The following is a 27,338-nucleotide window of genomic DNA, read 5'->3' on the forward strand; positions in this document are numbered from 1 at the left end:
TATCCCTGCTAGCTGTTAGTAGGTTGCAGATCATAGTCAGCTGAATTCAGTTTTCCTGCACTTCTCAGTTGAAGTGCATAATCCTAGCTACGGTGGCTGCTGTAGGACAAATAAACTTGACTGCTGTAAAAATAGTGTAGGTTGTTACTCCTCCGTTTACCTCAGTTATGAATGTGCTGAGTCTATTTACTCTGGAGGAGGCTGTGAAACTTGGTTATATGAGTCTGCTGAGTGTATCTTTCCTCTGTAAAAACAATCAGACTTTCTAAACCTTTACTTCACAATTACTCAAGTATGAACTCTTCTACTTACCAACTCTCTTTCACATACAAAAAGCAGCTTGGTGAGTTAAATTTGCCATAAAAGTAAATTAAATTATACACTTTAAATACAAAAGCTGTAAAATAGAAATCTTCGTGGTTTAAGGTTTCCTTACATGAGACTGGAATAAACATGACACAAAGATGAAATTTCAAATACATGTATGACTGTTATATGTACTGTATTTCTTTGTAAGTCTCATCATACTTTTTCATGTTGTGGTTCAAAAAACATTAATCATTATGAAAAATGTGATCCTTACAAAATAAAGGAACATTTGCGTATTTTTAAATTGTGAAACAGCATTTTTAACTAATTTTAAACATGATAGAGAAGTTTGTTGATCGCTGTGTTAGAAGAAACAATGCTGAGTTGGTGTGACAGGACAGATTATTAGCAGTTTTAACCCACAAAGTTCATCTACAGCTTGTTCTTCGGCTGCTAGTTCACCTTTCCTCAGCTGTTGTTTTTTTGGTATTGACATTTTTTTTCTTGCCATGACTGAAGACCCTTAAAACAAACACACAATTTTCCTTTTTAATGTAACGATTTGTCAATATCTTTTTCAGGTTTTTTTCAGGTTTTTCAGGCTTTGCACGTATGTGGGTGCTCAAGCTTGTTTTAGCATGCACTGCATGAAAGACAGTAAAGGAAGTCGAACAGATGGTAAGTACGGAGGAACAAACATTGATCAGACACACAATAGAAACTATTATAAACATAGGAGGATGTGTAAACTACTTTTTTTTTATCCAGGATTATTTTTCTTTAAGATCACAAGATGCCCAGCAGCAAACCTAAACCTAATTACTGTTCTAGCTTAAACTACAATGTACTATACTATGCACCAATCCTCTGCATGTCCTTCCTTATTTACTGTTGCCTGGCAGCTCCATAATTAAAATTATCTGTCCAATAGAGCCACTATCCCTCCACTGCACATGTTCAGACCATCTCAACCTCACCTCTCTAGTTTTATCGTCACACTGGTCAACATGGTTGTGGTTCCGATACACTCCTATGATAAACTAGTAACAACACTACAGCAGTGATGAAGGAAGAACAACAGGAATCGTTCTTCCTAAAAATACTGAAAACACTTCCTACACCAACAGGCACTGCTGGCCTACTGCCTCTGAGGGCATTTAAACAGTGTACTGTACTTGTGTTTGGTATCGCCGCTGCAAAGCAGCTGATCATAAAACTCTACAGCTGTTCTCTACAACAAATCGTAAATCTTCATTCTACTAAAAAAAAAAAAGAAGAAAGAAAGTGATGTATTTTCATAAAATGTTTATTCAAAAACATAAACAACACCACCTGTTGGTTATCAGTTGTTAATGTTATGTTAATTAGATTAAATTAGACACTGGTGGTGACTGCTTTTTTTTTTTTTTTAAATGTCAAACACATTTATAATAACAAGAATTTCCATTTTAGATCATGTTTTGGATGAAAAAAAAGCTTTTGATGAATTATTCCCATCACCTCTCACTTTTATGTGCTTAGTCTACACATACAGGTATGTGTATAATAGTGAGAGGTATGATATAGTGTTTAGTGATTATAGTGATATAGATGTCAGGGCATTTATTGAATCAACACTTGTGTCTGTTATTACTGTGGGTGACCTTGGTTCTTTGGTTCGGGCTTGTTACCTGCTCAAATGTATACGAGTCACATGTTAAACCATTTATTTATATCTTCCAGGCTTTTAATAGATCCGATGTACTTCAGTAAAATTTCAAATCGCCAAAATTTTTCAAAGTGAATTTTAGGAATCAAGCGCATCTTAACATGGTTACAGACGACAACTCAAAACAAGGACCTACAAGATTGTCTTGGGATTAATGAGTAAGCAAACTACCATGCATCTAAACTAAAAACTTTGTTTAACAACTTATTTTCAGACTTTGCAAGAAAAATTATGGATGTACTCACTTATGCAGAGCAAACATTTCCAATAACCATTCTGAGCTTCTTAGATATTGCCCTGTGCTACACTATTACCATGTTATAGTTTAACTAAAATTAGCATTGAGCCTAATAGAAACTAAACTCAAGTTAATAACTTTTCTCTGAAAGTAACTGAATCTGTGTGTTACTTTCAGCTGCTCCCTTCTCACAAGGGTTGTGTGTTTGATTTGCTAGTATTATTTTGCATCTCCTGCAAGAAACCAGTGAACCTCCAATTGAATGTGTTAGCAATTAAAATATAGAGCCACTGAAAAGTAATTGAATCTAATTTGGAAAATGTAAAACTGAAAGAAAACAAAAATTATTAAAACCCCCACCAAATACAATATAACAACAATGTTGAAAAACTGGACTTGATTTGACAAAGAATATGTATAAAATACAAAACATAAAACTTATATGAGCTGAACTTCCTGTTCTTCTCTGCTGCTCTGTGGCTGATGCTGACAGTCCAAATATAGAGGCCAGCTCTCTTTCTTCCTCATCATGTTACAGCAGTTTGGAAAGTGTTGTTTTAGCTACAACTTTTGTTTAAAACGTTTGTTAACAAGAGAAAGTCAGTAACAATATGGCAATTATTTGATTTCAAAAACAGGTTAATTTACTTCCTTTTTTCTTTCTAAGTAAAATTAAAATACTTGGCATGTTTTTTTAAATATACAAAAATCATAAAGCAGTCTTCATATTTCAATATATTTATATATTTACTTATATTTTTACTGATATGAACATCATTATTAATATTATATTTTCAGAACATCCAGGAGTCATGTGACGTTGTACTGCAGTATTCAAAGAGTTAAGGCTTTTTTCTTGCAGATCCATCGGTTCTGCTCACTACAGCTCACTGACTTAAATCCGTGAATTCTGACAGAGATTGCACACTGACCATCAGTAGGAGACCCTGGGATCCAGGCACTAAGAAAAATCACAGGTTTGATGAAGGGGAATCAATATTGACATAAAATAAGACATAATTAATTTATCCCGAATTTTCAAAAATATTTAAAATGATTTTTGATTCAAGGTGTCTCTTACCTGTTAGTCAGATTCCTTCCATCCACCCACTTCCAGTTCCCATCTTTGACTCTCAGACCAATCCAGTATCCATTGTTTCCTGAACTATCCCAGCTGTTGTCACTGATATAACTCTGAGAATAGAAAGAAAGTTTTCAGAGATATTAAATAGATCACATATCATATCAAAAAATATATAATAAATATTTTTCCTAAAACATTGTGGCACAAATTATTTTTAGATTAGATTTAGAGTCCCGCTGGTTTCTCATTACCTTTTCTGTTTCATTATTCACAACAGCCAAATCTGAAATCTTTCCTATACAGTCATCTTGAGCACCTTTCCAGGTTTTCTGCTGCTTAGGAGCTTCAGGATTATTAATTGCATAGCAGCCTGACTGGAAGGGAAGCCAGCCAGTCTGACAAACAACACACATTCGGTCTGCAAGGATAGAGATCAATTAATAAACATCACTGCATATTTATATTACATTTGGTATTTTTGTACTAATATATTTGGAACATACTGTTATTGGTCTTGGGACAGTAGGCATCAATGCTCCATTGAGCTCGACTAACATTGAGCTCATTCCACGATGTTGTCATGTTTTGTATTTGGTCTGTTAGGTTTTTCTTCTCTGCCTCCAGCTCCTCATTTTTCCCTCTAAGGTTCTGGTTTTCTGCAGTCAGGTTTGTCACATTTTTCTCTAAGACAGTGATGACTTGAGTCAGGTTGTTCATCTGGAGTGTGAGCTTGGTTTGGTTCCTCTTCAAGTCTTCATTGTCTGAGTTGAGTTTGTTGTTGAGTTTTGTCAGGTTACGATTGACAGCGTTTAAAGTTGTTTGGTTTTCTTTCAGTTGGTTCAGCTCAGTTTCATCAATCTCATGAATTGATGTGACATCTGCGAAATTAAAATTAGCTTTCAAGACATGGTAATGATGCAGTTTTCATTTTCACATTTTGTTTTTATAATTTTACCACTGAAAGTATTTTCTCTTCTGTTCTAATTAAACTTCTTTTACTAGCTACCCTTTTTTTCTTAGATTTTATGAGAAAATCTTTTAATATGAATAAAACCCACAATTCTATAATTGGTCTAATATTTCCTTAATGGGTAAATGAGATGAAAATTCCCACAATGCAATAGAGGTTCTAATTTTATGAAAATGTTATTAAAAGTATAAAAGTGCATTTTTGTTGGGGATTCTTTTGGTAATGTAGCTGCAGACTGGTTGTTTCAGCAGTCACAGCATAAGGACTGCCCTAATGACTACTGTTATGTTTCTTTGTGTATCACATTAAAACCACTGTATTCAATGTTATTATAGAAGTCAAAGTCAAAAAAGTCAAAGTCAACTTTATTTGTCGATTCTGCCACATGTACAGGACATACGGAGAATAGAAATTGCGTTACTCTTCAATCCCTAGATAAATAGCAAATGAACATTTAAATATATTTAAATATAAAAGTGATTAAAAAATGCAAGTAAAATAATTAAAAAGTAAAAATTTAAATAAATACAATTTTACATATAACAAGAAAGCTATATAATATACAATATAATGGGTAAGTGACATTGAGTGTAAACCAGGCAGAGTAGTGCAAATAGGCAAATAGTGCAAATGGAGATTTAGTAGTGTACGGTAAGAGAAAGTGTAACAACAAAGTCTTATGAGGTAATGGCAGTCCAATGCTCCACAAAGTGACTGGTAACTGGTGCAGGCCAGTGAGTGAGTCAGAGAGTGTGTGTGTTTGTGTGTGTGTGACAGAGTTCAGTGAGACCGTGGAGGAGAGAGGGGAGAGGGGGCAGAATCGGGAGGGAGTTAAGCTTCCTGACAGCCTGATGGATGAAGCTGTCCTTCAGCCTGCTGGTCCTGGCCTGGAGACTCCGCAGTCTCCTCCCCGACGGCAGCAGCTTGAAGAAGCTTTGCATTGGGTGTGTGGGATCAGCCGCTATGCAAAGGGCTTTTTTAGTGAGACGGGTGCTGTAAATGTCCTGGAGGGAGGGGAGAGAGACACCAATGATCCTCTCTGCAGCTCTCACTATGCGTTGGAGGGTTCTATGACAGGACGCATTGCAGGCTCCAAACCACACAGTGATGCAGCTCGACAGGATGCTCTCGATGGTGCCTCTGTAGAAAGTGTACATGATGGGGGCTGGTGCTCCTGCTCTTCTTAGTTTGCGGAGAAAGAAGAGACGCTGCTGTGATTTCTTGGCCAGTGCTGTGGTGTTGTACGTCCAGGAGAGATCCTCTGTGATGTGCACACCCAAGAACTTGGTGTTGCTCACTCTCTCCACAGACGCTCCGTCAATGGTCAGAGGAGCATGTTGGGTGTGCATTCTCCTGAAGTCCACAACAATCTCCTTCGTCTTCTCCACATTCAGAGAGAGATTGTTGTCAGCACACCACGTGGCCAGGCGTCTCACCTCACTTCTGTAGTCGGTCTCATCCCTGTTGCTAATGAGACCCACCACCGTTGTGTCGTCCGCAAACTTGATGAAGAGGTTGGAGCTGTATGATGGAGTGCAGTCATGGGTCAGCAGAGTGAAGAGGAGGGGGCTCAGCACACATCCCTGCGGGGCCCCCGTGTTTAAAATGATGGTGCTGGATGTATTACTGCCAACCCGTACTGCTTGAGGTCTTCCGGTGAGGAAATCCAACAGCCAGTTGCACAGTGAGGTGTTGAGCCCCAGCTGGACCAGTTTTTGAATGAGCTGTTGGGGGATTATGGTGTTGAATGCTGAACTGAAATCTATGAACAGCATTCGAACATATGAGTCATTTTTGTCCAGGTGTGTGAGTGCCGAGTGGAGTGCAGTGGAGATGGCATCATCGGTTGAGCGGTTGGGCCGATAGGCAAACTGGAAGGGATCCAGGGAGGGGGGCAGGACAGTCTTGATGTGTTGCATGACTAGTCGTTCGAAGCACTTCATCAGGATGGGAGTAAGTGCAACAGGACGGTAGTCATTAAAGCAGGAGGGAGATGACTTTTTTGGAACCGGAATGATTGTGGTGGCTTTAAAACATGTGGGGACGACAGCCTGGATGAGTGATATGTTGAATATTTACAATGTAAAATTGCATCAACTGCTTTGTTTGGGATCATTTCTTGGTTTGCATATTCTTTTGGGGAATTTGCATCTAAAAAGAAAAAGTTAAAACTGAAAAATCACAAGTATTTTTTAAATGGTCAAAAATATATTAATCAAGAAATTAGTCTTATTTGTTTCCTGAACAAAATGTTGTTAAACATTGTTTAACAACATTTTCTTGTGACCAATATAATTCATCTAAAGTGCTGTTATTTATGTCTAAGACTGAGTTAATGCATGGATGTTTTCATACTTACGATAGACACTGACTGCTATGATGCCCAACACCAAAATTATACAAAGCGTGCCCAAACAACAAGCCAACTGCTGATAGTGGCGACATCTGCTGTTTGATTTCTTGTCAGACAAGAATTCTGCAGGGGCTAAACAGATAGAAATGCAGTTAAGTCCATAAATATTTTGACAGAGACAACTTTTTTTTCTCATTTTAGTTCTGTACATTATCACAGTGAATTTTAAATGAAACAACCCAGATGCAGTTGATGTGCAGACTTCCAGCTTTAATCAGTGGGTTGAACAAAAAGATTGCATAACAATTTGAGTAACTAAAGCATGTGGAGGCAAATTTCTTTTCTCATGTATTAATCACATATTTTAACATATCACATTAGTTATAGTAATATCACTTTCTCACTTTACCATAGTAAGAGGACTCCTGTCACCAGTTTGCATGCATGTGGAATGTTAACACAGTGAGGCCATTGTAATGGGAGATGTTAAACAGATAGTGGGACTCCTCCTTATCAGGGATGTATATCTATAGGTGACGGCCAAGCAGAAAACAAGGTCATAATTCTCTCTGTGAGGGAGAAGGTATAGCCCCCCTGTGAGAGGGGCCAACATGGAAGAGTTTGTGGAATGTTCTTTGTCTGTGTCTCTGTATATAAGATGTAAGGGCGGTGGCCACAATTCAGAGATGGTCCTAGTGTTTCACTGGGATGCTCTCTCCACATTGCAATGGCACTGGGTGTGTTGCAGGTTATTGTTACATTTTCCATAACAAGCATTTTTGACCCAAGTTTAAAAGTAATTGGACAAATTAAATAACTGACATCACCACAACATCACATCACAGCTAACATCGCCACGTGCTGTTTCCTCATTTTAAATGGCCTTTCAGGCCTTTACTGCAGCAGATTTCAGTTGCTGTTTGTTTGTGGGCCTTTCTGTCTCAAGTTTAGTTTTCAACAAGTTAAATGCATGGGTTAAGGTTCAGATGTTTTACTTTTTTCTCAGGATGTAACAAATTGTATATTTTGTTGCTGCTTAAAGTATTTTCTCTTCTGTTCTAATTAAACTTTTTTTGCATACTGCAGCATCTCGGGCCCTCCAAGGTATGGAGGCCTATCTCCCCCCACCACTCCCCCTGCCAGTGGCTGATGCCCTCAGACATTGGTGTATTGGTGGTTCTCGGTGTTCGGGGCTGGGCGCTCAGGTATGCACCAGCTCACTCCCGGTGGCTTCTTGTCGGGGCCTGGTGCCTGTGGCTCGGTCGGGCCACTTCAGGGGGTGGGGTGCTCGGTCACTCTGGCACAGCTTGCTGCCGGCCGAGCTCACGGGCACGTCACTGCAACCCCCTCTGGCTTCTGCTCCCCGGCTGCTGGTGATCTCTCATCTGGGGCTCTCCTCAGCTCTTTCCGGGAGAGTGGCACGGTTGCCCCTCCGTTGGTCTTCCTTGGTCTCTTGTGCTCTGGGGGTCTCTGGATGTCTGGAGCCTGGATCTCCTCCATACCTGCTACGTGCCCTGGAGGACGGGGCTATGGCTCCCCACACCCTCTAGCAGAGGGTTACATGAAGGAACCTTTTGAATACAAGCACGCTCATGCTCACAGGTGTACCCTTTTTTGGCTGCTACCTCAAAGCACACTGTGCGTTGTTGATCTTACGTGCTGCACAATAATATTCAATATTTAGTATTTACTGTTATATACACATAGATTATTGCAATGATGTTGTTTATTATCTTGCTCTCCTTTTTGCTTGTTTTCTCTTTTTTTTTCTCAACAGGTGATCCAGGTGATTGATATATATATCTATATATATATATATAGATATATATATAGATATATATATTTATTTATTTATTTATTTATTTTTTTGCCCCCCCCCACGCCAAACTTTTTTTTGTGCCATTTTTCACCGTTCCTCTTCCCCGCTGTTTTTCTTTCCCTCCCTCCCTCTCTTTCTTTCTCCCTTTCCTTTCCCCCAGTCATGTCTGTCCCATATGTAACAACTGAAAATAAAATAAATAAACAATAAAAACAGAGGTCAATCAAATGGACCAATATGGCAAGGCCGGGATGGTCCACTTGGTAGAGTGAATCCATTGGGCATCTTTCTTGGCCTTTAGACAACAATTCTGATGGCAAAAGAACCAGGCGGGGGAAAATGAAGAAATGCTTTCATGTTTTTCATTTGACTACTCACCATTTGTGACAGGAGTTTGTTCTGTTGCCTTATTTTCCACCTTTACATTATCATACACTGTTTCTTCCTTTTTAACTGAAAGGTTTAAAAATGAATTAGTAATCACAAGTTATCAAATAACAGGACATTCTAATGCTCATTTCATTATTTGGACTTAACATTACAGTATCTTTAATCCATGTTTTCCCCCCTGTCTTATAACTATTGCCTAAGAGGAAGAAAGGATCAACTGCCTTAAAAACCTTTAAATATGCTTCATTACATTCTTCTGAAATCTTTTTTCATTTTTTGGTCACATTGTAATTTTCGGTGCAGGTTGCTTAAACAGGAAGTGAAAATAATAGTGTGTGTCTTCACATCCATTATACTGAAAAGACTACACAAGTACTCTGAGTTTATGAATCTCTTTTTCTTTACACAGTGCATTTGAAAGGCTTAACTTACCTTCTGATTTTTGTTGTTGGTTAGGTTTAAATACAACTGATGAGTAGTTAACCTCGTCCTCTGCCATCCTTACAGTCTTTCTGTTTGGTTTTTTGTGACTCGTAGACGGAGAAGAGTATTGTATTTGAACCACAGGGCATAAATGAGAGAAGCTGTTTTTTCCCCCCGAGTCTGTTTCTAACACCAACTTCTGCTTTTGGCTTTGAATGTAATTTGCATACATGTCTGGCTGGAAGAACCTCAAACACTTTACAGTGTGATGAAAAGATAATACTATTACTGTGAGCGGTGAATATGTTGTGAACAGATGGCTAGTGTGTACATTAGACTTTAAATGTTAATTTACTATAAACTGTGAAGCAAAATAATTCAATTTATCGTCCCTCAGTGCTGTTTTTTAGGAGTTTTTTTCCCCAACTTGGCCCATAGACTATAGGTTTCTATCTGTAGTTTGGCCCAAGGGTTAGGGTCTTTGGCATCAGCCTAATTATGGTTTCTTGTAGATGGTGTAGAGGTGGGACCAAGTCATTGTTTTGCAAGTCTCAAGTAAGTCTCAAGTCTATATCATCAAGTCACGAGTCAAGTCTCAAGTAAAGTCAGGCAAGTCAGAGTCTTAAGTCAAGACAGACTACTTTCAAGTCAAGTCCCAAGTCCTAAACTTTGAATTTCAAGTCCTTTCAAGTCTTTTTTTTAAACAATGTTGCAGTTATATGTTAAATGTAAATAATAGACCATGTGTTCTTTTTTAAATCTGTATTTATCTCAACACCTGATGAAACAAGTGAACTTACAAAATATGCACAAACTAATTCTGAAGTTGCACCTTTATAATGTACAGCTCAATTAAACGTTGCTGCAAGAATAGTCTTCCTCTAAATTACAAATTCACAGAATAAACATTCAGTGAAAAATGCAAAAGCAGAACTTCCTGTTGAAAAAAAAGTGCTGCAATTTCCTTATTTACAAAACAATGAACCATCGCAGTAAATTTAGTGCAGTGTGATTAGCTTAGCCTCTCTCTCTCATCTAGTCTGTCACAGGTGTGAACATGTGTGTTTGTATGTGTCCATGTGTGAGTGACAGAGGAAAAAAAACAAAAAACATTATATATGTATATATATATATATACATATATATATATGTAAATGAACGATGAACAAGAATGTGCACTTTAAGTTATTTCAGTTAACTATTCTGCACTGCATTTGCAAAAGACCAAATTGGCCAAAAGTCTGTCAGTCATTTGTGCACGATGAGGCCATAGAATGATGCCACCATAGCTGAAAACTCGCTCCACAGGAGCACTACATGCAGGTACTGCCAAAACTCTGGTGGCCACATGAAACAGAGAAGGAAGAGTCTGCATGTTCATTGCCCAGAACAAGGGGACGTTCTGTCCATCAGCAATATCCAGGTAGTGACTTAGCTGTAGAGCTGGACTCTTCCCCACATCTTTCTTCTGCCTCTTACAGTAAGCAGCAAAGAGTCCTCCATCTTCACAGTCCTCTTGATGTTCCTCACCAGGAGTCACAGGTTTCTCTGACTTTGCAGGATCTGCAGCATCTTGCAGAATCAGATCTGGCAAAACAAATTAACAACAGCAAAAGAGCCTTTCTTACAATTTTAGACAAAAAAATACAGAAAAAAATATACACTGTATTCAATCTTTACCTTTAGCTTTTTGTGTCACCTCTGTCTTTATGTCACAACTGCCCAACACATGGTGTTCCACCCACAACAGAGAAAATGCTGGATCCAAAGCAGCTACTTTAAGGTACACTGGATCTGAAAAGGGGGCAGTGATCCCATCTTCTGCTCTAGCCATTCGCACACTGATAAAGAGTCCAAGAAATCTTTTGTTCAAAGATGCTTGGAGACTCCTGACCAGACCACTCAGGAAACAGACTTGAGGCTTCAGTTTCTCAAGGTGGTGATTGAGGGACAGCACGGATGGAACAACAACACTGATCGTGACTATTTTCCCACTTTGTGTCAAATCTGTTGCGTCTCCAAAAGGCTTCAAGATGTCCACCATCTCCTTCAACAGGTTCCACTCTCGTGTTGTGAATAATAACTCCTTGTGCCCAGCCATTTCAAGAACAGCGCAGAGTTTTAGATGTTCACATTGGAGAGCTGCATTTACTTGTCTCAGTGTTAAATTCCATTTTGTGATTACAGCAGCAGGGATCGCTTTCTGTTCACCTTCAAAAACATATTTGAATGTTGTGCTTGTGTGCAGTAGAGAGCTGAGCTTAGATAACTTTGAAAGTGAAGGAGATGCCACTTTGGTCTCTGACAAACCATCTCTCACCACCAGCTGAAGTGTGTGCGTGCAAAACACTGCAGGCACTGTGTCTTTGCCATAGCAGCACCTACTGTTTCCTGATCTTCCAAAGGTTAAATCGTGCCAGAGCTCTGGATCATCAAGATGATCACCGTCATCATCATGTTCCTCAGCTTGCTCAGTGGGGAAGCACACAGTGAATGCTCTCCACATATTGGCAGCATTGTCACTAATAATTTAGTCTTGTTTATCTTTGATGTTGTATTCATCACATATAGCTTCAAATTTCTCACAGATTCTTTCACCAGTGTGTAATCCTTTGCAGTGGTCAAAGGCCAGCAGTTTGGATTTCCGCTGCATCCTCTCTGTCTCTTTCTGTATCCAGTGCACAGTGATACCAAGGAAACCCCTCATCCTTCGGTCTGACTAAATGTCCACAGTGACTGAAACATGATCGGTCTCACTCAACTGAGTTTTTAACATTGAACGTCTCTCAGCAGCGAGGTTCTCTGTTTTTGATGTAATTGTTCTGCAACATACCGGACTGTATTTTCTGTCAACTACTGTCAGAAAGTGCAGAAAATTCTTGTTTTCCACAATAGAAAGGGGCAGGTTGCAACCAATAATCAAGTCACTTAAGATCTCAAGATGCCAGCAGCAAACCAAACCTAAACCTAGTGCAGCCCACTTAAAAACCATAAATACCAGCAGCCCACCCAAATCTTAAATCTTCATTCTAATCAAAAGAAAGAAAGTGATGTATTTTCCTGAAAAGTTTATTCAAAAACATAAACAACACAGGCTGTTGGTTATCAGTTGTTAATGTTATCTAGCCATATCACACAAACTTCAATGAAAGAACATTAAATTTAGGTCAGAATAATGAGTAACATCATAAACCAAACACCTGATATTAGCAGTTTTAATTTACTTTTACATAAATAAATAAATGTATATAAATCTATAACTGTACATGCTTGTGAGTTATTTCAAACTGAATTTCTTTTTTTACTGTGGCCCATCTGCAGTACTTTGGAAGCCCACCAGGGGGCCCCGGCCCACACTTTTTGGAATCACTCATCTACCTTAACTGGTTTGGACCCTCATATGCTTTCAAAAGTGCTTTAATTCCTCTTAGCATTAATTGAATTCACATGTTAACATGTTCAGTTGCTGCTGTTTTGTCAGCTGCAAAAACAAACACTGCAATGGAAGAAAAAAATTTATAAAGCTATAATTCAAGGAATTAGATTAGATTAGATTAAATTTGTCGAGATGAACAGAATAAGTCCAGATGAACAGAATCAACTTTTGGAGAGATTAAATTAGACACTGGAGGTGACTGCTCTTTTTTTCTATAAAAAACATAGTAAATTCACATGCACCTCAATAAACAATATTTTTTCTATGATTTTATGTTTGAAAAGAATTTCCATTATTCCCATCCTATCTCACTTTCTTGAGCCTAGTCTACACATACAGGCATGTGTATGATACAGTGAGAGGTATGATATTGTGTTTGGTTAGATGTGAGGACATTTATTGAATCAATGCTTGTGTCTGTTATTACTGTGGGTGACCTTGGTTCTTTGGTTCTGGGTTGTTACCTGCTCAATTGCAGATGGGTCACATGTTAAACCATTTATTTATAACCTCCAGGCTTTTAATAGATCAGATGTGCTTCGGTAAAACGTCAACTCGTTTTTCAGAATTAATTTTAGGAATCAAGCACATTTTAACAAGGTTACAGACGGTAACTGAAAACAAGGACCCGCAAGATTGTCTTGGCATTAAAACTATACAAAAATCATAAATCAGTCTTCACATTTTAATATTCTATTTATAAATTACATTAATATTTTTTTATTGATATTAACATCAATATTAATATAGTAGTTTCTGAATATCCAGTAGTCTTCTGAAGTATTTACTTTGCAGCATTCAAACAGACAAAGCTTTCTTCTTGCAGATCCATTGGTTCTTCTCATCACAGCTGACTGATTTAAATCCTTGGTTTTGGAGAGAGATTGCACAGTGACCATCAGAAGGAGATGACTGGTCGATCCAGGAGCTGAGGAAAGTAACAAATTTGCTCAAGGTTGATGGACACTTGTACATTGTAACTAATTTATTCCAAATTTGGCAAATATTTTAATTGTCTCTTACTTATTAGTCAGATTCCTTCCATCCAGCCACTTCCATTTCCCATCTTCAACTCTCAGGCCAATCCAGTATCCTTTGTTTTCATTATTTTGCCAACTCTTTTCACGAATAATTTTCTGAAAACAGAGGGAAAATGATCAGAGATATTTAAATACTTTGCTTAAACCGCTGACTGAGTTCAGATCTATTTAACTAAGTCTGTAATAAAGAGTCTCTCTGTGCTGTCATTACCATTTCTTCTTCATTAATTGCAACAGCCAAATCTGAAATCTTTCCTCTGCAGTCTTTTCGAGCTTCTTCCCAGGTTTTCCATTCACCTTGGTCAGCAGTATTAATTGCATAGCAGCTGGAATTTAATTCCCAGCCCTTCTGACAAGCGTTACACTTTCTGTCTGCAAAGATGGAGATCAATTAATAAACATCACTGCATATTGCTGTTAAATTTGGTATTATTGTAGGTAATGTAATTGGAACATACTGTTATTTTCTCGGGGACAGTAGGCATCAATGCTCCACTGAGCTCGACTAACATTGAGCTCATCCCATGGTGTCGTCATCTGTTGCGTTTGTTCTGTTAGGTTTTTCTTCTCTGCCTCCAGGTCCTTATTCTGAGTCTTAAGCTCCTCATTTTTCCCTTTAAGTTTCTGGTTTTCTTTTGTCAGGTTTGTCACGTCTTTATCTAAGACATTAAAGACTTGAGTCAGGTTGTTCATCTGGAGTGTGAGCTTGGTTTGGTTCCTCTTCAAGTCTTCATTGTCTGAGCTGAGTTGGTTGTTGAGTTTTGTCAGGTTATGATTGACAGCATTTAAAGTTGTTTGGTTTTCTTTCAGTTGGTTCAGCTCAGTTTCATCAATCTCATAAATTAATGTGACATCTGCAAAATTAAAATTTGTTTTTTAGAATATGGTGGATCTCAATTTATTTATTTATTCATTTATTATCATTTTACTACTGTTTAAAGTATTTCCTCTTCTGTTCTAATTAAACGTTTTTAGTTTAGTCTTTTTTAGATTTATTTAAATCTTTTAGTATGAATTAAATCCACTCAGATAATAAAAAGTATAAAATGCATTTTTGTTGGGAATTCATTTTTTAAATGTCCACAGCTACATTGGTTGTGTCACCAGTTACAGCATAAAGACTTCCCCTATGACTGCTGTTGTATTTCCTTGTGTATCACCTCACCTTAAAACCAATTATGTTACTATAGAACATTTCCAATGTCAAATAACAGCTTTGTTTGGGATAATTGTATCTTTAGATACATTTTGAAACATTAAATTGAATTAAATGAAACATAAATTGTAAAATATTGTTTAGCATAATTTTCTGTGAAATTTCTTGCTAACAGATCTGCAAAATCAGAAAGAGAAAGTACCATAAGTGTGACTGATGTATGAATGTTTTCATACTTACGGTAGACACTGACTGCTATGATGCCCAATGCCAAAATTATACAAAGCATGCCCAAACAACAAGCCAACTGCTGATAGTGGCGACATCTACGGTTTGATTTCTTGTCGGGCAAGAATTCTGCAGAAGCTAAACAACAGATAGAAATATATAATTTTAGCTTTCTGAATAATTTTAAGTTTTATAAGTTTTATAAGTTTTATTCAAAGTTACAATTTGGTTTTGTTTTGTTTCCTTTTGTCTCACTGTCTCACAGCAGAAAAATACAAATCGCAAAGGTTTTGATGAGGCTATCTTGAAAATTTTCTGTAATTCATATGAGGCAATCAAACTGTTAAAAGCACTTGTTTTTAGACTTTAAAAACACAGAATAGTTAGCTTTTAATAATGCACTTCATAAGCACTTAATGCTAACTCAAAATCTCAAGTTTGTCAGACAAATAGGCTGACACTTCCTCATTCTTTAAGGAGTTGGACTTGATTATCACTTCTTACATATGTAACAACAAGAATCCTAGAATCTCAAAACTACATCTACATAAATCCAAATTGAAGGGAGGTCTGAGTTTACCAATATTCAAACATTATTATTGGGCTTCAAATGTACAAGTGCTGACCTTCTGGCACCAGACATTCCCATCATTTAATCAGCTTAGGCATTTTGTCCAACTTAACACAACTTTTTAAATGTGCTCCTGAGCCCTCCTTATTCCAAACATCTGATTTCTACAATTGTACATTTGTTTGATGACAGTGTTGAGGCGTGGATTACGAGGATAAGAGACGCTTGGAGGGATGAACTGGGTATAGAAATATTGGAATCAATGTGGGACAAGTGCTTATCCAAAATTAATTCCTGCCCTTTTAACAGCCGACATCAATTAATACAATTTAAAGTTGTCCATCAGCTACACTACTCCAAGGTTCGACTACACAAAATGTATTCTTCAACTTCCCCCATATGTGACAGATGTAAAATATCAGATAGAATACTGGCTCATGCTTTATGGCATTGTCCCTCATTGACTAATTTCTGGTCAAGATTATTTGATTGGTACTCTAAAGCTTCCGGAATCTTCGTCTTGCAGTTTTTGGTTGCATACATTCCAGAACTATTCCTGCAACTACGCGGGTACCAGTCGATCTTGGAATGATGGTTGCGAAAAGACTTATTCTAAAGGAATGGAAGTCTGATGTTCCTCCCTCCTTCAATGTCTGGCTCAATTACATGCTATCAGTCATACAAATGGAAAATATTCGATACCTACAAACTTCTGCAGTAAATGTTTTCTCAAAATCCTGGACTCTGTTTTTTAATTACCTTGGGAAAGCCCTGGTTATATGAACATGTGTCATGGCACTGTGGTTTCTCTGTTTGTTACAAATGCATGATATTTGATTTACTCTGGATACTGGTAGTTTTTATTATTACTGTGCTATTTCTTGTCTTCTTGCCCTGCCTTAGCACCTGAGCTGTATTTATTTGTTTGTTGATGGGGTTTTCTATATTGAAAAATTAAAATAAAATATTGCAAAAGAAATGTTTTCAGTTGCATGGGTTTTCATTTGACTACTCACCATTTGTGACAGGAGTTTGTTCTGTTGCCTTATTTTGCACCTTTACTTCATCATATACTGTTTCTTCCTTTTTAACTGAAAGGTTTAAAAATGAATTAGTAATCACAAGTTATCAAATAACAGGACATTCTAATGCTCATTTCATTATTTGGACTTAACATTACAGTATCTTTAATCCATGTTTCCCCCTGTCTTATAACTATTGCCTAAGAGGAAGAAAGGATCAACTGCCTTAAAAACCTCTAAATATGCTTCATTACATTCTTCTGAAATCTTTTTTCTTTTTTTGGTCACATTGTAATCTTTGGTGGAGGTTGCTTAAATGGGAAGTGAAAATATTAGTGTGTGGCTTCACATCCATTATACTGAAAATATTACATAAATACCCTGAGTTGATTAATCTCTTTTTCTTTCGCTTTTTCTTTCTTTTCAAATGGACCAATATGGCAAGGCCGGGATGGTCCACTTGGTAGAGTGAATCCATTGGGCATCTTTCTTGGCCTTTAGACAACAATTCTGATGGCAAAAGAACCAGGCGGGGAAAAATGAAGAAATGCTTTCATGTTTTTCATTTGACTACTCACCATTTGTGACAGGAGTTTGTTCTGTTGCCTTATTTTGCACCTTTACTTCATCATACACTGTTTCTTCCCTTTTAACTGAAAGGTTTAAAAATGAATTAGTAATCACAAGTTATCAAATAACAGGACATTCTAATGCTCATTTCATTATTTGGACTTAACATTACAGTATCTTTAATCCATGTTTTCCCCCCTGTCTTATAACTATTGCCTAAGAGGAAGAAAGGATCAACTGCCTTAAAAACCTTTAAATATGCTTCATTACATTCTTCTGAAATCTTTTTTCTTTTTTTGGTCACATTGTATTCTTCGGTGCAGGTTGCTTAAACAGGAAGTGAAAATAATAGTGTGTGTCTTCACATCCATTATACTGAAAAGACTACACAAGTACTCTGAGTTTATGAATCTCTTTTTCTTTACGCTGTACATTTGAAAGGCTTAACTTACCTTCTGATCTTTGTTGTTGGTTAGGTTTAAATACAACTGATGCGTAGTTAACCTCGTCCTCTGCCATCCTTACAGTCTTTCTGTTTGGTTTTTTGTGACTCGTAGACAGAGAAGAGTATTGTATTTGAACCACAGGGCATACATGAGAGAAGTTGTTTTTTCCTGAGTTATGTTAAGTCTGTTTGTAACACCAACTTCTGCTTTTGGCTTTAAATGTAATTTGCATACATGTCTGGCTGGAAGAACCTCAAACACTTTACAGTGTGATGAAAAGATAATACTATTACTGTGAGCGGTGAATATGTTGTTAACAGATACCTAATGTGTACCTTAGACATTAAATTTTGATTTTATATAAACTGTGAAGCAAAACAATTCAATTTATCGTCCCTCTGTGCTGTTATTAGTAGGTTTATTTCCAACTTGGCCCATAGACTATATGTTTCTTCCTGTGGTTCGGCCCAAGAAATTTTTTTCTGGCATTGGCCTAATTATGATTTCTTGTAGATGGTGACAGGCTCTCACTATTTTGTAGCTGTAGAAGTTCATAGTTACCAAACCAAAGCTTGATTCAACTTTTGCTAACACACACATTTTATCTTTGATCTTCCTTGTTCCATAATAAGGTTATGGATTTCATAAGCTCATATTATTTTTGCATTATCAGGGTTAACGATTCATATACGTCACTGTGAATTTAGTCAGATTTATTTAAAGAAAAATGTGTATTAACTGTTGGTTAGGGTTTTCAAGATCACTTGTTTCAGTCTGCTTAATACTGTGAAGTCTAAACTAAAAACGTATTGACACTGAGTCCTTTAAAGGTTTAAATTCCTAATAAAGTGGGATACAGAGGAGAGGGAAGTATGGAAGGTTCCATGGCTCAGCTCAAATTCAGCTAGAAAAAAGTGCCAGTGGTGAAAGAGTTAATTTTATAAATTAGATCACTGCTTCTCTCTCTGCCCTTTCACTGCTATATCCACCCCTGCTACTCCAACCCTCTATCTCATTTCATATCTGCTTTCCTTCATCCCACTTAGTCACTCCATCCATCTTCCTCTCCTCTCCCCTCCCCTCCTCTCCCTTTCCAGCCTTGAGTCTCCTCCCTCTCCACCCCCCTCCCCTTTTGTCCATGTGCCCGGCCCCTTCATTAAGCCTAGTATGAAAGGAAACCCTCTTGCAGACAGTCACATTTCAGGGGTCTCCCAGAAGCCTCACTCTCACGCTGTCTCAGGCCTGGATACAGGGATATAGGCAGTTGCCAATTTCTAATCAGCATACCTTTGAGTGAGGCTTCAGTTTTTCATATCTCTTATTTTTAACACTGACATGGAGCTCCACAGTTTACAAAGGACCACCCACACCAACCACCTGGGTGAGGAGAAGCAGCAAATGCTGAACCTAAATCGACGACTCGGGACCTACCTGAACCGAGTTAAACTCCTAGAGGAGGAAAACATGCTGCTTGCAAAGGAGATACAAGCTATGAGACACAATAATCAAGGTGCTTTGACACGCAGAAGAGGCCTGGAGGAAGAGTTGCGGCAGGCAAGACTGGAAGTAGATGCAGTCTGGAGAGATAGGGTCCTCACAGAGCTGGAAGTTGGCAAGTTGACTGAGGAACTTCAAGCGCTGGACTTGTGGAGACAGAGGGAGGCTGAAGAAAAAGTGAAGGCCAAGACAAAGCTGGAGCAAAGCAGGAAGGAGTTGGAGGAGGAACAGAGGGCACAGATTTGGCTTAGAGAGAAGGTCAACCAGCTGGAGCATGAGATGAGACTCCTGATCCAAACACATGGGGAGGATGTAGCCCACCTGGAAGCCACACTGACCCATTCTAGAGCTACATTATCTTACACATTTTCTCAAAAGGGCAACCATACACCGAATCTCCTTCAGCTGGGGCATGAATACTCTCAGAGTGCCACCAGAGCATGGCAGGAGGCAGCAGAGGCTTATCAGGACCAGCTGACTCGGTTAGAGGAGTCACTTAACCAGGCCAGGAGCCGTTTGACCCAAGTGGGTCAGGAGAAACGTGAGAGCCAGCTGAAGCTCCAAGCCCTGGAGAAGGAGATCATCTCAGCTCAGGAAATCAGACAGCATCTGGAGAAAACTGTTGCCCAGCAGACAGACAAATACAGCCAAGAGATGCAGCAGCTCCAGGTGAGTGAAACAATCCATACATGTTGGGATGCAACAGTTATTACAACAGTTGCAATAGTTGAATGTACATGATATTCAATCCAATTATTACCCTTTGAAACTGAAAATTGTTCCGCATATTCACACATTAGGCAACTTCTGACTGGTTGGAAAAGAATGCCAACAAAATCATTGGGTGTTGGTTGTGAAATATGCAATAAGTCATTGTGGTTAATGTCACAGTCTAAGATAACAAATGGACAAACCACAGTGGAATTTGAACATGTGACTCGTGACAGCTGGACAAAATAGAGTCTGTGGATATCTACTGTCACTACATTTGACTAGCCATGTCCTAAGAGATCAAATACTCAGTAAAAAGAACAAGAATACTAGATACATTTTATTTGAATATAGATTTTCCTGGAAATATTCAAGGCCTCCAGCAAAATACGCAAGAAGCTTCACTAAAGGCTTTTGGAAGCATTTATGAGTCCTCTCCCCCCCAAGGGATTTTGCTCCCTTGGCATCCACATTTTATATGCTGATGAAATGAACACATTTGGTTATGAAAGCAACTGGGGGCTACGTATTTGTAGGCTGGGGTTGATGGGATTAGTTCTGGGTCACAGTTAGGTCTGAGGGGTGAAGCACCTACACTAAATACTTTTTATGGCATTTCTTTTTCTCTCACTGAGGTCCCAGATCACTAGCAGGCAGTTATATTGCTTGTAACAGTGTGTAAATCTAAAAGCACGCTAGTGTGATAAGTAAAACAGGTTGAATAACTTAGATGCAGTAATAATAAAAGCCTGTAAACAACCCACCACATATAACAAGCAAAAGAACAAGGAGATTTATTCCTGCTTAATATAGCACAACACTGAATTCTTTTCCAATGCTTTTTTTTAACCTCTTCCTTTTCCTCTTCTGCTTCCTGTTTTGGCAGGAGCACTTGGAGTCCTTAGAGGTGGAGAAGCATGAGCTTGGTCAACAGATCAATCATATCATAATGGAGAACCGAGGCCTGACGCAGCTGAAAATGTCTCTAGGTCTCGAAGTAGCAACATACAGGTACACTGAACTGCCTGTTGCACTGTCAATTCTAAAGCACCTTTAACACTTATTTTTCTACCCGATAGTAGAAGTAGAAGCTAAAGTGTACTTTACCTTAGAATTTTTTTTACTATTTTTTTCATGAGTGTGTAATGTATCAAAAAAAATGGGTTACTTTGCACATGGAGTATCTTTCAAAGTGAAATAAAGTTTGTCTTGTGTGCTTCAGTAACAGAATATAAGATTAGTGGTTACAAAATTATCATATTTATCTCTGTCAAATTTATTGTGAGTCATTATTTCATCAGCAGTACTACCTGATTTCGCAATGCCACTATTGCATGAGGTTCACACAGTTTGCAGAAGGTCTTCTGTTTTATTTATTAATAAAGAGACTGTCTAATGCTGTGTCTGCCAGCCCCCCTTCCTTCTGTATTATCTGTGGCTGAAGATGCTTCATGCTCTTTGTGATTTAAAATGAAACATTAGACTGATCTGCATACGTTTTCTATTTAAAGAAGTCGGCCTGTGCATTGACTTAGACGTCCCGTATCCAGGTTGCTGTTATATAGCATCAGTGCTTTACAGTGCAATGTAAAAACAATATTGCTTCACCAGGTAGGGTGATCTGAAACACTGAGCTGCTTGATGTCAGACAGTTGGGGCTGCACCTTGCAGTTGATTTTGACTTGCTTAGAGGCAAGTGCAGCTTCATGTGTTTTTGATAGGTGTTCGAAGAATCTCACTAAATGGCTAAATTATCATATTTCCAAAATCAGTTTTCAGAAAGAGTCTTTGTCTGTAAATTGGTTATTAATGCACAAAACAATCAGTGTTTTTGCTTTCCTGCAAAACTCTAAGAATGAACCAAACTGACGTGGAAAAAATATGATTTAAAGATTTACTTAAATAGGTTTTGAATTGCAAACTGACTCAAACTCCACATGCATACAGCTTAGCTATTAGCTCAGTTTACCATGTAAACGATGAGTTGCATGATTAATTTAACCCACTTAGAAGCTCAGTAACAGGGTATATGTTGTCTCTTCCAGTAGTTAGAGAAACTGACAAAGGAAAAGATGCCCACGGAGGGAGCAGCCTGTCTGGAAGGTCATTTCTTTGAAGCAGCAGCCTCTGTTGCCTTGAACTGAGTAACTTATCCATTATGAAGCTCTATAGCCCACATCCCCACCCCACCCTCAAAATATTGACCCTCACCCTTTAGAGAGAAGCTACCAATTTCTCAGCTATGGGAGTCTAGAATTACAGCGTAGGGGAGCAGATGGAGACAGGACATTACTAGAGGACAAATCTGAATGTCATTTATACCATGTTCAATTGTGATTCTATGCCAAAAAGAAGAAATTATTTTGTAATAGAGCTAATTATTTAAGTATGTGTTGGAATGGAAACAACAGTGGTTCAAACATGAGAATGGAAACAGTTGTATTAGTGCTGCATGAGCTGCTTGTAAAATCTGCTGTCATCGTATGTGTGTTCATGAGAGTCCCCCCTGTTGTTGTGTATGTGAGGAGGTTTGTGAACTGCAGATGGCTCCTCAATGGCACTGCCTTTCCTTCATTACCATAACAACAGACCTCAGTCTTTTCTTTCTGCTTGAGAACAGCTAGAGTCTCCCTTCGCTCCTCTTCCCACCCACAGCTCAATGTGCAGCATCATGTTTGCATCCTCCAAATCTTATCCTGGAACCTCAGGACGTAATTGTGTCTTGTTGTCCATCTCCACAGAGCTTTGCTGGATGGTGAAAGCCTGAGGGGAGACGTGTCTGTGTTAAATCAGCCAAGAAACATTTCCATCACAGGTAATTAAAGTAAACTGTATTAACACATCCGCAGCATCATCACCACTGATTTGACCTCTGGCTTGTTTAGAACCACAGCATGTCACATTAATCCTCTTGCTTTTGTCCACTCTTCTTACTACTTTAAAACTCATCATTTTTCTCTAAGTATAGCTGAAATTATTCTAAGTAAAGGCTCCTCAGAGAGGGAGACATGTTTGATTCAGTTGTAATCGCGTTAGTCTCACTGGAGACTGGTGCTGGTGGGGGGGGGGGGGGGGCTTGACTAAAAGGGCTGAGCTGAGGTAGGCACTTTGGGTCTTGTAATGCAAGCCAGCTATGACAGTCCCCAAAGGTTATTGAGACATATGGCTTTGCTTTCCAGTAACTTAGACAGCAGAGAAAGGAAACTGCGATCAATATCTCCCCATTAGTGTCCAAACCCGGTTGACAACACACAATACACATACTCAATACACATTTAAAAACGCATTGTAGATGCCAGTTTTCCTCAGAAAAGTACACACACTGACTAATGTTTTGTGGAGATACCTCAGCATGTAGAAAAACTGTCAGGATTAAAGGATTAGGTTAGTAACATTTAAATGACACGTGTTGAAATGATTGTTGTACATCATTATTATTACAGTAGCTAAGGTCATTGTGTATTCATGAGCTGCGCTCTTGTCTTCCACAGATGCAGTTTTCAGTTCTCAAGGGGTTAAAAAGAATTACCAGACTCAGCTGTCTGCTAGCCGCAAAACCACTTCTCTCTCATCAATTCGCAGCATAGCAGAACCAACAGTAATGTCTACCACTCTATTTTTAAGTAGAAAACCTGTAACGTCAAATGAAACACCAAAGACTTCAGAGAAATGTCCTGATGCAAGAAAGGCAGAAACATGGGAAACCCCTTATCCAAAAATAATGCAGGATGGAGCTGTTGAAAATTTCAGACCACAGGAAGTTTGTGAAAAGGTCACGTATGCTGAGCCTTTGTCGCCTCCTAATGAGCCAGAAACGAATGCTAAAGCACCATCAGGGGACGAGGAAGCAGACTGGAACGATGTTGATGTTAAATGCTCTGATGAAAGGCCAATTGTTGAGTCAGTTGTCAGTTGTCAGGTTGAATCTACCCTCAGCACTGAGCAATCCTTTAATGATGAAGTTGGCCGTCACCAGTTTACAGCACCCAGCTATACACCATATCGTGCAAATTTGAAAGAAGAGCCCAGCAGTTTCCCAGATGAGTCTGATGAGGATGTAGCTTTGTTAGGGGAAGCTGAAGAGCAATATAAGCAACAGGATCCACTTGATGCATGTGTAAGGGAAGTGTGTACAGGCAAAGATACAGGGCATATTCAAGAAGAGAGTTCAGATTCTGAAACAGAGGCAGTGCTTGAACCGACACCCGAATCCAGGCCTTGCAGCCCAGAATCTCAATGCGTTTTTAACCAAGCTGTTGATAAAAATTTAGATGAAAATGTTACAAATGATGTCAATCCAACTGAAATAAAACAAGAAATAAGTTGTTCTATGATAGAGACAAACCAAATGGATGTCGAAGATAAATTATACCCTGATGGAGAAGAGATGGATACATGGGATAGTGTAATAGAGAGGAAGACTGATGTAAAGACAGACGATTGCAATACAAATGATGAAGTAAAAGGACAACATGCTGAACCAGAGGAGGACATATCAGCAAGAGAACAAGTGAATGAGCAGAAAGGAAGCATTATGCAGGATTTTGCTACAGTTGTACAGCAAGGCAACATTATGACTTCTTCCCTGATTGACAAGCAAGCAGATGACCAAGAGCATGCTGCATTAGAGCAAGAACTCGTTCCACTTCCTGATAATGAAGGAGATGATGATGATGAAGACTCTCAAAATGTTTCCATGTCTTGGAAGACTGAGGTGGAGGGTGACAGTTATGCTCAGGATAACACTCTGGCTGATACTCGTCCTCTGATCCGATACAAAAGCGATGAGACTGATGCCAACACTCAGGCGTCACACATGGATGAGAGTGAGTCCAGTGAAGGTGAGCAGGAAAAAAAGATCGGAGAGACAGGAACTGGAACGTGGAGTGAAAGCAAGGCAAAGAAATTTGGAACAATGGAAGATCTGTGTGAAGAAGTTGAGGGAGAAACAATGGATGATGAATATAATCTGAGTTACACTCATATCAAAGATGGGGATGATGATGACGGTACAACTGTAAGTGAGCGCGTTATCCAGGTGAATGATAAAGAAAGTGCAGAAGAAGGGATCAGAGATGGCCGTGAGGGACATTCAGATGAAGAAACTGAAGAACTAACAGAACACATGGTACCTGCAAATGTAGCCTATGACGAAGAGTTGGAAACGGACAAACTTGTGGAGCAGGAATTAGAAAATCTGTGCACAGACAGCTATAGTGCTCACTTTGCGCAGCAGCAAGACGGCGACCAACTGCTATACACGAATGACGAGTCTGACCGTGAGATAACAGAGGAAGAAGAGGACATGTCTTACTGTGAGACTGGAACAAAGGTGAACCATGAACTTGTATCTTCCACTACAATTATAGATCAAACTTCTGAAAACCCAAGTGTCAGTGATTTGGCGGATATGACGCATCACATAGACACTGTGGATGTAGAGGACATCCACTATGAAGATCAAGAAGTGAAAGATACCCCAGAGAAAAGAGAAGAAGAGGGTGGGCCTAATGTGTCCATGGTGACGCATGCTGATATAGCAGAAGATCAGTCTGGATTTAGCAAATTTATGAGCAGTCCTGAGATGGAAGAAATCAACAACTCAGTGGATCCAAATTCTGTGTTACTCGTGACAACAGATGAGGAAAATGTGCAGGATATGGCAGCTCAGGATGAGGTAAAAGATGCTTTCCCTCTTGAAGTTATCGGTCAGTCTCAAGAACAAGATGAGAGTGATAAAGATTGCCAGGAGCTTCCTGAAGCTGAATGGGAAGTTCTAGGAGACCCAAGAGAGGATTCTGAAGCCAGGGATGAGATTGAATATGATGATAAATGTCAAAAAGTGCCAGAAACCACAAACGAGGGTGATGTTATACACCAGGAGGAGCCCCTTGAGATTCCCAATGAAAGTACAGCTGATGAAAATGGTATTTTTAAGGCAAATGATCCAGCAAACAATGGGCTCAATGGTCTCTTTTCCTCTGGCATAAAGAGTGACTTCTGGGTGTCCTCTTTAGAGAGCGGTGCCACCGGTGAACCAGCTGATGCCTGCAATGAAGCAGCTGAGCAAACTAATGAGAATCTGGGATTTGTTGACAACCTAGTCTGGGAGATTACAAAAAACCAGAATGCCTTTAACGGCAAGTCCAGGGTGGATATTGAGTCAGCGCTCACTACTAAGAGCGAGCACGAACAAATGGATAAACAAGTAAAGCAGGTGTTGGGTAGAAATGTTAGCGAGGGGGAGTTGGTTCATTCTGAGGAGTCTGAAGCTGAAGCTGAATTGTGGTCATCTGGAGAGGAACCAGCATAAAATTGTGTGAAGTTTTAGATGTAGTGTTAGTCAAAAGTGTGTTTTCTTTAAAACCAAAGTTGTGCCTTGGTGCGCTCCTTAGTGACGCTAACCACCAATGTGCCAATTCTGTCTACAAACATACTGAGCATTTGCTGTGTTTCACGTTTTCCTCATTCCTAATTGTTTAAAGGTTTCAGTCAATTAGTGTGCATGCTGTGGAAAAAGATTGGGGGCTTTTGCATGAGGGAACGGCACGATGAAAGAACAAAGAATGTCATTTGAAAGTCAAAGCATTTATTGATTGTTTGCTAATCTGATTGTACTGACTAGTGGGAATCAATAATAGCAGAAGGGTAGAATTACTTGTCGAGCTACTATTCAAAGAAACGACAGGCAGCTAGTGTTTCTGTTAGTGAGTTATTTCATTTAACTAGACCAGAGTTGACTTGGTGCATGTTTTACACATGTAAAATGAATAACTGGTGGTAAAATGGCATAAATCAGTTTAGATAAGCAGATAGTTGTGTTTGTATTTGGCTGATCTCAAAGAATAAAGGTTTTTCCATTCATGAAAATATATAATGCACTACGGTACAGTTCCAGTTCCAAAATAAACAATAGCTTCTAGACATTCTGTCTTTTTGTCTTTTTGAACTTATTTGCTTGCACAGTGCCCCTCATCGATGCATTTAATTCCACATCACAATGACATTTTTTACTGGTGTAAATATACTCCTACTTATCACTAGTAAAGGTTAAAGCTAAACTGAAATATTTTAATGGTCAAGTTTGTTTTTGGTAAACATTATTAACATCTTATTAGCCTTTTACAAAAACATATCAGTTAGCACCTGAATTTATTAACTTTTTACACATTTTTAAAGAACCTTCCTGCAGGCTAGAATCCAACATAAGAAAATTAAGCTTTTAATAACAAATAAATGACCAGTAGATTTTATTTGGGTTTAAATCAGATCAAACAAAAAGCTGTTTGATGTGAATGAGACAAGCCTCTCAAAAGTGCTGAACTTTTCCTTTAGAGTACAGCTGTATTCTTAAGAGAAGGTCAAGA

The 27,338-nt window shown here is 38.7% G+C and overlaps 4 protein-coding genes across 5 annotated transcripts; 1 reads left to right on the forward strand and 3 right to left on the reverse strand.

Moving 5' to 3' along the window:
• Positions 1 to 1,807: 1,807 nt before the first annotated feature.
• LOC146563906 (uncharacterized) lies at positions 1,808 to 9,453 on the reverse strand. Its single transcript, XM_085291277.1, has 7 exons — positions 9,304 to 9,453; positions 8,860 to 8,934; positions 6,669 to 6,794; positions 3,843 to 4,217; positions 3,591 to 3,757; positions 3,337 to 3,449; positions 1,808 to 3,216 (listed from the first exon to the last, which is right to left on the reverse strand). The coding sequence occupies exons 1-7, from the start codon at positions 9,368 to 9,370 to the stop codon at positions 3,090 to 3,092; spliced, it is 1,050 nt and encodes a 349-aa protein (XP_085147403.1). The 5' UTR covers positions 9,371 to 9,453; the 3' UTR covers positions 1,808 to 3,089.
• A 1,039-nt stretch (positions 9,454 to 10,492) lies between these two features.
• On the reverse strand, positions 10,493 to 11,338 carry LOC146563907 (zinc finger BED domain-containing protein 4-like). The gene is made up of 2 exons (XM_085291791.1): positions 10,975 to 11,338; positions 10,493 to 10,881 (listed from the first exon to the last, which is right to left on the reverse strand). Exons 1-2 carry the CDS (start codon positions 11,336 to 11,338, stop codon positions 10,493 to 10,495), a joined length of 753 nt encoding a protein of 250 aa, XP_085147917.1.
• A 1,093-nt stretch (positions 11,339 to 12,431) lies between these two features.
• Positions 12,432 to 17,926, reverse strand: LOC146563908 (uncharacterized). 2 transcript variants are annotated; one of them, XM_085290329.1, is made up of 8 exons: positions 17,770 to 17,926; positions 17,326 to 17,400; positions 16,742 to 16,816; positions 15,167 to 15,292; positions 14,229 to 14,624; positions 13,982 to 14,142; positions 13,754 to 13,866; positions 12,432 to 13,658 (listed from the first exon to the last, which is right to left on the reverse strand). In XM_085290329.1, exons 1-8 carry the CDS (start codon positions 17,834 to 17,836, stop codon positions 13,529 to 13,531), a joined length of 1,143 nt encoding a protein of 380 aa, XP_085146455.1. In that variant the 5' UTR covers positions 17,837 to 17,926; the 3' UTR covers positions 12,432 to 13,528. The 2 variants fall into 2 exon arrangements, with proteins under 2 accessions (XP_085146455.1, XP_085146456.1); XM_085290330.1 differs by lacking the exon at positions 15,167 to 15,292.
• A 1,023-nt stretch (positions 17,927 to 18,949) lies between these two features.
• Positions 18,950 to 26,888, forward strand: nes (nestin). The gene is made up of 4 exons (XM_085291278.1): positions 18,950 to 19,929; positions 20,858 to 20,982; positions 22,713 to 22,786; positions 23,463 to 26,888. Exons 1-4 carry the CDS (start codon positions 19,099 to 19,101, stop codon positions 26,282 to 26,284), a joined length of 3,852 nt encoding a protein of 1,283 aa, XP_085147404.1. The 5' UTR covers positions 18,950 to 19,098; the 3' UTR covers positions 26,285 to 26,888.
• Positions 26,889 to 27,338: the final 450 nt, after the last annotated feature.

Source organism: Mchenga conophoros, linkage group LG11 (assembly GCF_057382185.1).
Source record: "Mchenga conophoros isolate Kocher_MC1m ecotype Shallow Benthic linkage group LG11, M_conophoros_male_GT1.1, whole genome shotgun sequence".
NCBI classification, from domain to species: domain Eukaryota; kingdom Metazoa; phylum Chordata; class Actinopteri; order Cichliformes; family Cichlidae; genus Mchenga; species Mchenga conophoros.

Bases quoted from the DNA above. Each gene is read 5' to 3' on its own strand.
- nes (XM_085291278.1), top strand. From the start codon at position 19,099: ATGGAGCTCCACAGTTTACAAAGGACCACCCACACCAACCACCTGGGT. The intron at 19,930-20,857 runs GTGAGTGAAACA...CTGTTTTGGCAG, and splicing joins AAGAGATGCAGCAGCTCCAG to GAGCACTTGGAGTCCTTAGA. The intron at 22,787-23,462 runs GTAATTAAAGTA...TGTCTTCCACAG, and splicing joins AAGAAACATTTCCATCACAG to ATGCAGTTTTCAGTTCTCAA.
- LOC146563908 (XM_085290329.1), bottom strand. From the start codon at position 17,836: ATGGCAGAGGACGAGGTTAACTACGCATCAGTTGTATTTAAACCTAAC. The intron at 17,401-17,769 runs GTAAGTTAAGCC...TAAACCTTTCAG, and splicing joins CCAACAACAAAGATCAGAAG to TTAAAAGGGAAGAAACAGTG. The intron at 14,143-14,228 runs GTATGTTCCAAT...CCATCTTTGCAG, and splicing joins CTGTCCCCGAGAAAATAACA to ACAGAAAGTGTAACGCTTGT.
- LOC146563907 (XM_085291791.1), bottom strand. From the start codon at position 11,338: ATGGTGGACATCTTGAAGCCTTTTGGAGACGCAACAGATTTGACACAA. The intron at 10,882-10,974 runs GTAAAGATTGAA...TTGTTTTGCCAG, and splicing joins GGTGACACAAAAAGCTAAAG to ATCTGATTCTGCAAGATGCT.
- LOC146563906 (XM_085291277.1), bottom strand. From the start codon at position 9,370: ATGGCAGAGGACGAGGTTAACTACTCATCAGTTGTATTTAAACCTAAC. The intron at 6,795-8,859 runs GTGAGTAGTCAA...CTATCTGTTTAG, and splicing joins ACAAACTCCTGTCACAAATG to CCCCTGCAGAATTCTTGTCT. The intron at 3,217-3,336 runs GTAAGAGACACC...GATTTTTCTTAG, and splicing joins GGAAGGAATCTGACTAACAG to TGCCTGGATCCCAGGGTCTC.